This window comes from Mustela nivalis (genome assembly GCF_964662115.1).
Source record: "Mustela nivalis genome assembly, chromosome: 10".
In the NCBI taxonomy this organism is placed as follows: domain Eukaryota; kingdom Metazoa; phylum Chordata; class Mammalia; order Carnivora; family Mustelidae; genus Mustela; species Mustela nivalis.
Window position 1 is genome coordinate 101,853,931 of NC_139029.1, and position 13,679 is coordinate 101,867,609.

The 13,679-nt window shown below is 41.6% G+C and overlaps 1 protein-coding gene across 6 annotated transcripts in view; it reads left to right on the forward strand.

The window, feature by feature from the left end:
• The first annotated feature begins 5,992 nt into the window (after positions 1-5,992).
• The window catches only part of PTPN22 (protein tyrosine phosphatase non-receptor type 22), a 55,440-nt gene continuing 47,753 nt past the window's right edge, over positions 5,993-13,679 (forward strand). For 2 of the 6 annotated variants that reach the window (XM_082685019.1, XM_082685020.1), the window contains exon 1: positions 6,405-6,639. In XM_082685019.1, coding sequence (XP_082541145.1) covers positions 6,553-6,639 — 87 coding nt within the window. In that variant the 5' untranslated portion in view covers positions 6,405-6,552. Of the gene's footprint in view, positions 6,640-13,679 lie in introns of all 6 variants that reach the window. The other 4 variants (XM_082685016.1, XM_082685017.1, XM_082685018.1 and 1 more) reach the window with 4 other exon arrangements.

Below are 13,679 nucleotides of genomic sequence, written 5' to 3' on the forward strand. Positions count from 1 at the left end.
AAACACATTGCCCAAAGATTCCAGATACCTTCAGACCATCTGATTTTAATAATTTAGTTTCACCATAGACTAATCACGTGACACTGGGCCAGTAATCCAATTCCTTTGTGCCTTAGTCTCCACATTCTAAAAGAGAAATGATTTGGTTGCTCATTCGTAGGATTGTGGTGAGGGATAAATGAAACGATACACTGTGGGAAGGGCTTAGCCCAGTTTCTGGACTATTTTGAGAACTGCACCATTAACAATTTGGGGCTGCTGTGATTTGGAGCTCATAAAATTCTGCCTTGACTTTTTTCTCTCCACTGACACTGTCTCTCACAAAGGCAAGCCAGCCTTCTGGCTTTACCTCTCGCCTCAATGTGGGTGATTCCCATATCTGACTTATTTCCCTTCTTCCTAAATCCACATCCACAAGCTCTAATTCTTCATGTCTATGTACCTTTCTTATCCCCTATACTTTCCCAGAGCTAGCCATCGAGCTAGCTTGAAAGCTTAGTCATTTTTCCCTGTTCCCTCTGTCCAGTCTTACACACACAATCAGTCTTCCTCACTTATTCTTTATTTTTGTTCTAATTCTCTCACAAGACTGTATTGCCAAGCCTCTTAGTCAGGCTGTTAATGGATCATTCTGTTGCAGGCTTGCCCCACACCAGTCTGTCCTATATACTGCCACCAGATTCACCAAAGCTATGGTTTCCTTGTCTTTTCTTTTGATCCATTTTTAAATATGACATAATTCATTTTGAAAATTTATATACTACTGAAGGAAGTGAGGAGACTTCCAAAAAAATGATCAGAACAGAAAGGACCATTTCTTTAAAAAAAGATATTGAGAAACATTGCTTTGACTGCCATTTTCTTAAGATTTTCCAGTGGAAATTTTGAAGGTGATTGGATTTGTTCCTTTTCCTGATTGTGATGATGGTTTCATGGCTGTGTACATATTTCAAACTTATCAAACCACACACTTTGAAATGTGCAGTTTATTATATGTCAGTAGTACCTCATAAAGTTGTTACTAAAACAAAACCTTCACCGGTTTTCCACTGCCCATCAAATAAAGCCTGACTTTTCAACCTGGTATTCAAATTTCCTCAGGGTCTGTCTCCAACTGCCCTTTCTAGCCTTGTCAGTCAGGATTCTACAGAACCAAGGCTCCCATCAGACTGAGCCACTCAATAGGCCATCCAACTCCCTCTGTTCTTTCTCTCTTTCATAATGCTTCTTCTCAGGCTCTTTGACATATTCAAGGCCTAACTCAAATGCTGCTTCCTCTATGAAGGCTATCCAGATAACCCAAACACAAGATCTTTGCCTCCTCAAAATTTTGTTAGCATAACATTTATGGCCTTACCACATATGGTCTTAAGTTATAGTTATTTGTGTATTTAGTTTCCTTCAAGTATAAAAGAGCCTTGAATGAAGACAATTTGTTGTACACATCTGTAGTGCCCCTCTTCCCCATTCTCTTGCATGTATATAGATCTCATAAGTATTCATTAAATAAACAGACTCAATAAACAATCAAATGAAAGATAAACATCAAGTTTGATTAGATTTTGAACAAGGTGCCAAGCCCAAGAGTTTAAAAAAAAAAAAAGGTAAATTACATCAGTTGAAAATCATCAGTGGACTTTTGCCCTCTGAGGATTGCATTTCTGAAACCGAAGGCAGAGCATGATTTCCTGTGGAATGTGGGGAGGTAACTACGAAGTTCACAGCAGCTGAACTGAAGAGCTTGATGAGGTCTCGGAATCCTGTAGTGACCAGAAGCTATCATGACCAGAAGCTGGGGAGGGGATTTTCCTGCTGTGGATGAGGTAAAAACACAAAGCAAAGCAACAAGCGTCTTGTGTAAGCCTCACCCATGTCCTTTTACAGAAAGGGAACTGGATCTATTGTGGAGAGGAAGGAGGTAATTTCTTCTCCAGCCACCACAGCCCTGCAGGGCTCAACTCTTGCCTCATGATGGGGGGGGGGGGGCATTCCTTCCATAACAATGCCCCCACCCCCCGCTGGGCAGCAGCCCTCAGGCAAGTGCTCTTTGCCAGGTTCCTGATGTCCCTGTAGGGAAGGCCCATCTGCTCCTGGCAAAGTGAAAGTGCTGGGCAAGAGACCTGGAGTCATTGTTGCAGTGAGTAAGCAAGTCGGGGTGGGTGTCTTAACAACAGCCAACCACATTACGTAGTGTCCTTGATCACCATAAGATTATTTAATGTGTGCTTAAGACCAGGGTTACACAGACGCATATAGAAGACACTAGCATTACCTTTGATAAACTTAAAACAGCAGCAGGCCGCTTATGTGGTTTTTTAAAAAATTAACTCTCCTGAATAAACTTATGGGAGACTAGGAACACGTGAAGAAACGAAGAAAACTGCTACGGCTGAATATAAAGATGTAATTCTGGGAAGAGGCCTCCTGAGAGAAGTTTGTTGGTGAGATGGCGTCAGGGGCAGAATTGTTGAAGAGAAGAGTAACCGGGATTTACAGCTTTACTTTTGTCTTGACGAAAATTAGGGGAAAGGCGAGAAGTAGCACATGAGGTGGCAGTAGCGTGAGCAAGGCCTGTGGGGGATGTGGCTAGATAGTTTGGGTGGGGACACACAGGGAGGGGCTTGGTAGCAAGTGGAAGAATCTGAATGCGTTCCTCTAGAGCATGGGTAACTACTTCGGGTCTTTGAGCATTAAAGTGGAGTTTTAGTAACATTTATCCAGTCTTGGTTCTAGGAGATGCAAGCACGGAATATAGATGACAGTGCATTGAGATTGCCGCGATTGCTGCAGCAGTCTACGTGTGCAAAAGGGCCTGGAGGTCCACATGGGAATGAAAAAGACTGCATGAATCTACAAGAGGTTGAGGAGAAAGGACAGGCAGGCCTTGGTGACCCAGGGCATGCTCACAAAGAACCCAATGTCTCACAGATAATACACAGAGCCCATAACAAATCAATGACCCTGTGAAGCAGAGAAAGGCAGGCATAATGAAGAGGAAGCAAAGGTTGGTAAGTGGCTTCCCCAGGGTAGGACAGGCTCCGCAGAGGTAGAGAAGATGTGCTGAGTGTATTTCCCATTAGCTAATAATCACTGTCCTAATAATCTCCCCTGATATTCTCTCCGGTTTAAGGTTTTTGGTTTTTGTTTTGTTTTGTTTTGTTTTTTGTCATCTAATTCCAACCTCCGTGACAATGATGTTTCCCCTTACACTGGCACACTTCCCTCTTGCTGGTGCAGATGACTGTGGGACAGGCCCTCCTCCCTGCTGTCCTCTTCCTCCTGAACACTCCAGAGAGCCACAGGGGGCAGCAGTGAGGCGTTCCTTCCTCGGTCTTCTTCAGGTGCTCATTCACTTTTATTTTCCACTAGAACTCACCCCTGAGGGTTCTGACAGAGAGTTCATGTGGGTCTTTTACTGCATGGAATTGTTGCGTTCACTCAGGATTTACACCGGACTGGCTTAAATATTTCATCACAAATTCGCAAATTCTTTTAGGTACTTGCCGGTCTTTGCTGTATAAGATATTCCTCCCCTCCCCCAGCTCTTGATCTTCCCGCAAGATATAAATGAGTCATCAGAATCTTTATCAAAAAGCATGATGCCCCTATTGTCTGTAGACACCTGTGAGTATCTGTAGAAGGAAGTGTGAACAATGAAGTAGCAGCTTAGATTTGTTAAAAATAAAACTTTTTTTTTAAAGTTTTTTGTTTTCTCCTTCAGTTTTGTTTTTTGCTCGCTTGAGTGGTCTACTCAGGAAATGGTCTTTCAGCTAAGTGGGTTTTTGAGGTTTGGTTATTTCACCATCTTTCTGTCTCTTTTGGTTTTAGAGTGGAACAGACTCCTAAGAGTTGCTGTTCGCTTTAAAAAAAAAAAAATCTGCAGTTCTGCTAAGACACTATTTTTAGATTCTTACATTTGGGGTAAAAGGACTACAGAGGGCATCTCAGTGAGTTTCTCTTCACCTCTTATCTGTCTCTATCTTAGCTCTCCCCAAGAAGAGACTGAAGTTAGAGACTGTTCTGAAATATGAGCTTGAGAAAAAGAACGTTACCTCTTATTTGATTAGGTCTCTTTTTGTTTATTAATTAGTAAATTTCTGGTTTGGTTGGAAGTGGTTACATTCTAAGGGGACAGAGAGATTATGAAACTCTCTCTCTCTTGTTAAAATGCAGAAAATCATTTTCTTTTTCATATTATGCTTTGGTACTCAGCAAAGGAGCAAGTTACTTTGGAATGTTTTTATTTTGTTTAGTAATTACATCTGCATCTTAGTCCTGAGATGCTTTATTAAGTGGTTAAGGGTTCTTTTCACTATATTCTGGCTTGTTCGATATTGCCTCCCCAGTCCTACTATAGTGCTTAGCGTTTAGTGGGCACTAAATAAATTTGTTGAGCCAATTGTTGGATTTTTAAATCTTTTTTGTAGTTAAAAGTGGCATAAGAATTTTAAAAGACTTTTAAAAAGAAAAAGGGGTGCCTGGGTGGCTCAGTGCGTTAAAGCCTCTGCCTACGGCTCAGGTCCTGAGCCCTGGGATCGAGCCCCACACTGGACTCTCTGCTCGGCAGGGAGCCTGCTTCCTCCTTTCTCTCTCTGCCTGCCTCTCTGCCTACTTGTGATCTCTATCAAATAAATAAATAATTTTTTTTCTAAAGTACCCTTGATCCCAGCACTTACACAATTGAGCTTTTTCTGCATCACTTAGTCTTCATCAAACCTCATAACATAGTTTTAAAGGGTTTTAGTTATTGTGAACTTTAGATTTTGTGCTTTTGAAGTCTTCCCCCTGCCATATTTTATATGTCTTAAAATAACCAAATTAAACATCGCATTTGTTAGCACAACAAAAAATTCCCCTTTAATGCTAATTGAAGAAATACTGTCCCACTCTCAACAAGTATTGTTGGAGAACTATGTTTCATTTTAATTTCTTATGTGTCTCAGGATTGCAATTCTCTATTAGCTTCACCTGCCTACAAGTGGGATCCCTCCAACACCCGTTCCTTTCCTGTTGTGGAGCTCAATAAAGTGGGGGCGACTTCACAGTGCTTGGAGTCATGATTTCCTGAAGGGAGTATGAATAATGCAAAACAGAAAGGATTGCTAATATCTTAAATAGAGGAAGCTCTCATGGCACATTTCCCAGTTTTCTTCAGGATTATTTCAGACTAATTTTGTTAACAATTATTTATGGAACTTCTGTCCTCAGGCAAAGACGATATGCTGATTTTGGGTTGCGCTCACTCTGTATGAGACAGTCTTAAGTAGGTTTGTACCCATTGAGGAGAGGATTTATTCAAGCTGAGATGTGGAAGCTTTTTCTAGAACAGCCCGCCTGACAAACAGGGCCAAAATGCCACATGCACAGCATGGCTTCCCGAAGCGATGGCCTTTTCCAAGGTACCAGTTGGGCGGGTAGAATGTCTTCTCTAGACTCAGCTCATGCTTTCCGCCCTGAAAGTTACACTGTTGCCAGCAAGGTGGGTGATTTTACTCTTTTTCTGTTCCTTATAGTTAACTAGCATTGCATAAGGAGACATTGTGCCGACTTTCTGGTCCTCATGGGGACCACTGTGCTCCTGGATCCCATATAGATCAACACTCAGTCCCGAAATCAACAATACTTCCCTTAAGCAATTCAGCACTTCCCCAACCCTGGGAGAGATACAGGCTGTCAGAAGCAGCTGACTTTGTTTCATCCAAAAGAGAGTTTGAGGTCTATATGGCATACTTAAAATTTCTTTTTTTTTTTTTTTTAAGATTTATTTATTTATTTATTTGACAGAGAGATCACAAGTAGACAGAGAGGCAGGCAGAGAGAGAGAGAAGCAGGCTCCCTGCCGAGCAGAGCCCGACATGGGACTCAATCCCAGGACCCCGAGATCATGACCCGAGCCGAAGGCAGCGGCTTAACCCACTGAGCCACCCAGGCACCCCCATACTTAAAATTTCTGAACAAAAATGCCTTCTCTGATGAACAGAAATTTCCCACCGATCACATGGACAAGGCACTTTGGAGAGAGTAGCACAGGCAGAAGATGTCTTAACTCCAAACAGTGTCTGTCTCGCTTTCTGGCCCTAGCTGAACTTGGCTGAGGAAACAGAAGGTATCAACAGGGCCCTTGTGTTCACTGAAGAAATGGGGAGAAGCAGATCCGATCCGTGAGACCTGGCACACTGCCTTTTCTCTAGGAAACAAGAAAAAAGGTGAATCTCGCTTAAAAGGGATAGAGTGGAACAGTCTCAGAGCTAAGCAGACCACGTGTGATGCTCTGGTTAGCCTCTTGTTTGTTGCAACTCGAGTTGTAACCGGGTTCCTTCCTTGAGAAGGAAGGCGCTAGGGCCCTGGAGTGATGATGGCTTTGTTGTGTGACCACAGAAGCTGGTTGCGCACTAATTTCCTCTAGGGCTTGTGATGAAGTCAGTTAACCACAGCCTTCAACATGCTCTGCTCCAGCAGCAGCCCTGGCTCCTTGGTGGTATCTCGGCCATGACATACATATGACATGCCCTCCCTTCACCCACTGGCAGACCGTTTCTCTTGTCCTGCAGCATGGACCAAAGGGAAATTCTGCACAGATTCCTGGAGGAGACCCAAAGCAAGAAAACTGACAAAGAGGAGTTTGCCGGTGAATTTCTGGTGAGTCCTACATGTGACACTCTCAGGGGAGTTACACAGACTGTTTAGCTGATGAGGATGGTTCAACTCTCCTAGACCAAATTGCTCCTCGGAGAGAACGTGTATATCAGACCGTGCAGGGCAAGAAGGGAGAAAGGCAACCTAAAACTCCAACTTTCCGACAAGTTTTTTTTTTTTTTCAAGATTTTAATTTATTTATTTGTCAGAGAGAGGGAGGGGGAGCAGCAGACAGAGGGAGAAGAAGGCTTCCCTCTGAGCAGGGAGCCCAATATGGGACTCAATCCCAGGACCCTGAGCCAAAGGCAGACACTTAACTCACTGAGCCACCTAGATGTCCCAAACTGCAACTTTTCTTTCTTTGTTGCTTTTGTTTTTGTTTAAAGACTCCCTTTCTTTTTTTTAAAGATTTCACCCATTTATTTATATATAGAGAGAGAGACACTGCGAGAGAGGGAACACAAGCAGGGGGAGTGGGAGAGGGAGAAGCAGGCTTTCCACTGAACAGGGAGTCCCATGCGGGGCTCGATCCCAGCACTCTGGGATCATGACCTGAGCTGAAGGCAGACGCTTAACAGACTGAGCCACCCAGGCACCCCCCAAACTTCAGCTTTTCTAAGTGGCTTGTGTATTTTATGTATTATCTCCAAAATACTGTTTTAAATATTGTGTTTGCTAGTTCTTGGAGTTGGACTAGGATTCCTACGGAAGGCCTACATAATTCCAGGTTTATAAATACTCAACATTAATTGAACACCTGGAGTTCCTAGGTATCTGAGCTGTGCCTTATGCCTCAAATGACGACTTTTAATTAAAATTAAGAGGAAAGAAACCAAGATGAACTTTTCACGGAACATTATGTGTTAGCCTCCCCATAGAATTCTTCTGGGATGACAAGGGCTCCTGCGCCCTGAAACTACTGGCTGCCATATTTCTTTATTTCTTCTTTTATTTTTCTGGTGTATTTTCTCAAAAGGAAAAATGAGAACCTGTGTTTTTTGCAATAACAGGGTTTCCTTAAGCTTCTTTTGTTTGGAGGGGTGGAACGGCTGGGATGAGGAATAGAGACAAGTGAGGGGCATGGAGACAAACACGAGTGCCAAGGAGAGTGAGGCTGACTAGATCTGGTCATCCAGGGAAACGCTGCATCTCTTCTGATGGGACTGTGGTGACTGACCCATCAGCAGCTGGGTAGGCTTCATTCATCCCATAACCTAGCACAGCAGAGGACATGGCATATCTGATAGTACCTATTATGTACTTTGGAATACTTCCAGCTGGTGTTTCAGAGCCCTAAAAGCTTGAGGCCTTGGCTCTTCAGATCCAGAGAAGTAGGAAAAACAAGAGAGTTGAAGCAGAAAACCTGAAATCAAATCATGAGTCTCTCATCAACCCAATTATCAACTCTTTGACATGTTCCTTCATTTTTCCAAGTCTTTGTTTCCTAACTTCCAAAATGGGAATGATAATTTACATCCTACGGATCCTCACATATTGTCATGACGATTAAATATCAGCAATAGTTAAAGGTGCTCATTCATTCAGGAATATTTATTGAGACCCTCCTGTATACCAAGTTTAGTTCTAGGCCCTGAGGATACAGCCATGAACAAGACAACACCTCTGTGCTCATGGACCTGACATTCTGATCCCAGGAGTAGCTGTGAAAACACTCTGTAAAGCTGAGTGATTGGATATTATGACTGAGTGATTATATGTTGTGAGAGAAGCCCTTATACCAACTCAACTTGACTAATATTATTTTGCATTCAATACCCAATTGATCTTCTAATAATACAAACCTGGTCATTTCCCCCTGCTTAAAAACATTGTATAGTTAGTATTTTTTTCAGCTGTCTAAAATTGTGAAACATAATACATTGTTAGAAAATTACAGACAGCATGTATAATTATAAAGCCACCACCTCCAAGGTCAAGGACTAGAACATCCTCAGACTCACAGAGACCCCTCTGTATCACTTCTCCAGCAGGTCCCTCACCCCCATTCCTCTCCCCATCCCCACTCCCACCATGTCTTGCCCTGTCCTGCCCAGGGAATAATCACTATCCTGACTTTTATATTAATCACTTCCTTGCTTTTCTAGCTCTTGGTTTTAAGGACCTTGTTTTTGGGTGGTGATTAAGTGGCACCTCACTGTTCACTGACTCATGTCCTCCAGTGGAAAAACAGAGTCTTGCCCTCAGCCCCACCTAAAGGTTCAGCTGAGATACCAGAGACATTCATTTTGGGGGAGTTGGGTGGTGGTGAACAGGGCTCAGTTGCTTGCTTGGACAGGTCAATACTGCCATTAACTTGAAGGGCTTTCCATAGGGTCCTGTCCCCCATCCCATCTTCAACTCTTTGATGTATTCTCCCAGGATTTGATGTTTTTGAGGTTGGAGCACTAATTCTGTGACATGAGGCCACTGCTAGCCTCAATGGTAGGGACTTTGCGGGAATTACAGAAAGCCATCTCTGGTTCCAGGGAGACAATCTGTGTACCCTGCCTCCCGCCAGGTCCGAGGCTTGGATTTCAGTCCCTGGCCCCACCCCCTTGGCTGTGTGTCTGCGCACAGAGCACATGGTGCTGGTATGCTGGCTGAAGCCAATACCATGCAGCTGAGGACTTTTCCTTCGCCGACACTAAATTCAATCACCTTTCTGTAGCGGAAACTGCCATGAAACGAGTGGAAGTTTAGTTCCACTAAACTTGGCTCTTACTAGAGTGGAAACTGCCACGACTATAAGCTTTTCCCGCATTCATTCACGTGTTTACTGAGAACTTACTATGTGCAAAGCATTGTGTTAGATGCTGCAAGATACAATGCCCTGCTTTGGTGGAGCTCATCTCCCAAGATATCAGAGGATGCCATAGACAGGCAGACATTAAACAGCTAATTACACCGGTAAATACTGAATTGTGATAGTCTTGGTGCGGTGTCAAGGAGGCATTGTATTCATTATCTTATTTATTACTCATTTAAAAAAAAAAAAAAAACCGTTCTTCCGTTCTTGTTAATGATCGCTGACCCACAGATGAGAAAACTGAGGCTTTGAGAGGTTAAGTAATTGGCCTAAGCTCACGCCGTTGTTCAGCCCCAGAAGTGAAGCTTAAGCTGGATCTGTCATTTCAGAGTCCGGGAAATGAATCCTTATGCAGTAATGTCTTGGTTCAGCCAGTAACACTGAGTTCCTCAAAGGGTTTTTAGCCTGAGCATAAGACCTCAGTTAGTATAGTTCCTTTTGTCCAGAGAGAGAGCCCAGGGTTGGCAGGGAAAGTGTGGGGGAGAGACAGAGAGCGAGGGAGAGAATCTCAAGCAGACTCCCTTCCCCCGCACAGAGCCTGACTTGGGGCTCAATTTCATGACCTGGAAATCATGACCTCAGTGGAAATCAAGAGTCCTACCCTTAACCGACTGAGCCACGCAGGTACCCCATATTGTTGTTATTCATATAAAACAATATTATTGCAAGTTAAAAGAAAATAAATTCACCGTAGGACCAATATCCCAACAAATACAGTCTACTTGGTGTGGAAATTCTAGTTCTTATCCATTTATATACTGCCTTTTACATTGTTATAATGACAGCATAGATACAATTTTGTATTCTCATATTCTCACTTAATATTATACCCAAATTATCATGTTAATTAAAATCTATATTTATGGCTTTTGATGGAGCATGGTATAAGGAAAGAATAATGCTCATAATAATAGCTAATACTTCCATATTTCTTATAGAAACTGTTCTAAACACCTTTATGTATCAAGTCATTTAATCCATTGAAGAAGGTACTGTACATTTTATAAATGAAGAAACTGAGGCAGAGGTTAATTGACTCGCTCAAGGTTAGAGAGATAGGAATTGGTAGAACAGAGATTTAAGTTCAGGTAGTCTTGCTTTACCATCTATATTTAAATTGACATCAGTGTCATATAAACCTGAGTTTGGATTTAGGTTCTGCCTATCATTAGCTCCGTGACCTTGAACAAAGTCATTAAAAAGTGGGAATAAATAAATATTCACATTGCAGAATGCTGCGAGAAAATGGAATAAATACATAAAATGCCTGATATGTGGTAGACACCCAAGTAATTTGATTTTTTCTTTTTCTTGGACATTTAGATTATTTCTAATTTTTCACAATTATTAATAACGTGCAATAAATGTGCTCGTCCGCATGGTTTTCATCTTTTGAATTATATCCTGGGGCTAATATCATTACCAGGTCAAAAAGTCTTAGCATCTAATGGGCTAAGTGTTGCCAAATGTGCTTTTCAAAGAGTTTTTCTAACTTGCAAAGTCTGAATGTATCATCTTTTCTACCACCTTGCTAGTCTTAATAACTATACAAGAAATTAAATCTTTTGGACTCCTTACTATATGTTAGGCATTAAGTGGTTTACCATATATAAACTTAATTACTACAACACCCCAAGAGGAAAGCATTATCTTCATTTAAGCCATGAAATGGCAAAGCCAGGACTTGAAACTGGTCTCATAAAAAGCCCTTAACCTCTATACTGCATCCTAACATCCTTCCTACTCCCCACCCCCAATTTAGTGTAAAATAGTACTTCATTGTGTTAATTTTATTTATTTGATTTTGAAACCTCAAAAATTATTTTGATTCTTTTCTTTTTTTTTTAATAATCAAAGTATAGCTGATGTACAGTGTTACATTAGTTTCAGGTGTACAACATAGAGATTCCACAACTCTATACTCCATGGTTATTTTCAACCCGCATTTTCTCATTATAAGTTGTCTGTTCAATGATAACTTTCAATGATAACTGACCCATGGAACTGTGTTCCATGCTCTATGCTCAAACACAGTCTCATTTACTTCCCAAAGAATCCCTTACAATACAAAGTCCTACATGGACCAGCCCTCAAGGGCTTTTCCAACTTCCCACAGCATGTTGAGCTTGTCCTTGTCATGCTCTTCTACCACAGGGCCTTTGCACACATGCTGTTCCCTTTCCTTGAATATTCCCTCATACTCCTTTTCACCTAGTTAATACTTCATAATTCTTCAGATCTCAATTTGGTAGGCATATCCTCAGGGAAGCCTTTTTTGACCCCCCAAATCCAACAAATCTCCTATTATACGTTCTTGGTCAGCCACGTCTGTCATTTCTTTTTACATCTCTTTTTTTTTTTGCCCCCAGCATTATTAATGTTTCCATAGGATTTATCACAGTTCAAATTTTACATATTGTTTGATTATTTGATTAACCTCTGCTCTCCTATCCGTCTGAAGTACCACAAAGATAAGGCTCACATTTAGTTGTGCTTATCTTGGTATCTGCAGCCCCTCGCACGTGTCTGGCAAGTCCTAGACACTGAGGGACAATTTGCCTAAGTTCATGCAGTTCATTAAATGGTAGAACTTGGATCTGAAATAGAGCTATCTAACATTAAGCATGTGCTCTTAGCCCTGACTCTATTGCCCCCAGTTTATACATTGGCTTGAACCTTTTAAACTTGAAGTAATTGTAGAATATAACATGTACACAGAAAAGTGCTTTCAACACACACATGAGGAAAACACACACACACATACATACACACACACACACACACACACACACAAGGGACACCTGGGTGGCTCAGTCGGTGAAGGATCTGACTCTTGATATCAGCTTAGGTCTTGATCTTAGGGTTGTGAGTTCAAGCTCCAATTTGGGCTCCTCTCTGGATATGGAGCCTACTTAAAAATAAATAAATAAAAATAAATAACTATAGACAGGGCCCTTGGGTGGCTCAGTTGGCTAAGCATTTGCCTTCATTCGGCTAAGGTCATGATCCCAGGATCCTGAGATCAAACCCCACAATGGTGTCCCAGCTCAGCAGAGAGCCTGCTTCTCTCTTTCCCTCTACCCCTCCCCCTGCTCGTGCTCATGCTCCCTGTATCTCAAATAATAAAATCTTTAAACAAGTAAACAAACACATGCGATTTAGCACTAGGATAAAACAGGTACCCATATGAGCATTGCTCAGATGGAGGAACAGAACATTGCTCACACCTTGTAAATCCCTTGGGTGTCCTTCTGGATCACAGCTACCCCCAAACCCCACTATATTAGAGGTAAATGCTGTCCTGAAATGGTTATGATTTTTATCTGTGAATTGTTTTCTTTATCTTTCTGCATAGTTTTAAGACCTGTATTTATCATTGAACAGTAGAGATTAATTTTACCTATTTTGGAACTATGTAATGCAATCATGCTATGTATTTGTTGTGTGTGTTTTTTTTTTAATGTCTTCTTTTTTTCACTCTACATCATGTTTATAAAATCCATCCATTTTGTTACATGTAGCTGGGTCTTGATGTTTTTCTAATCATTTTTATGAATCCCATCAGGGTCAAATACATGCAGTTACTGTAGTGTTGTGATCAGAATGCACTGAACAAGGTCATGTGGTGTTAACTATTTTGGATCACCACAATCCAGTGTCTTGGCTTTAGTTTTGCTAGTCTAAAAATTCAATTTTGTCAGTATGCTCCGAGTTGATCAGGACTAGGCAAATACATGAGAAATTCACCAGAAACAAGAATGCCAATTTATTAATTTTTTAGGAAGAAAAATCACTGTCAGAATAGGAGTTTGCATGACTAATAGCATATTCAATAGTTTGGAGAAAAACTAACTATAGCCAGAAAGTTGTCTGATGAGCATATTGATTTTGGTGGCCTCAAGTGCAACGGTATGATCACCACCTCCCTGTTCAAACCCTCAGACTGGTGGTGCCATTACTCTTTCCTGGCCAGCACTAGGGACGTCTTGCCTTCAAGGCTAAGGAGGGCTCTCTATTTCCATTAGTGCATTCTTGATCAGACAGATTACAATTTGCAGAAGAATAGGTAATCCCTTTGGCCAATTACTGCAACTGATGGTGGTTTTTATGACATGTACATTTCAGTCATTGTATGAAATATGGGTCAAGACTTGGTTATGTATATTACATGCTGGTCAATTTTGTATAAAACTCCTCTGATATACTTTTCTACATTGGAGGCAGTTGAAGTGTCTTC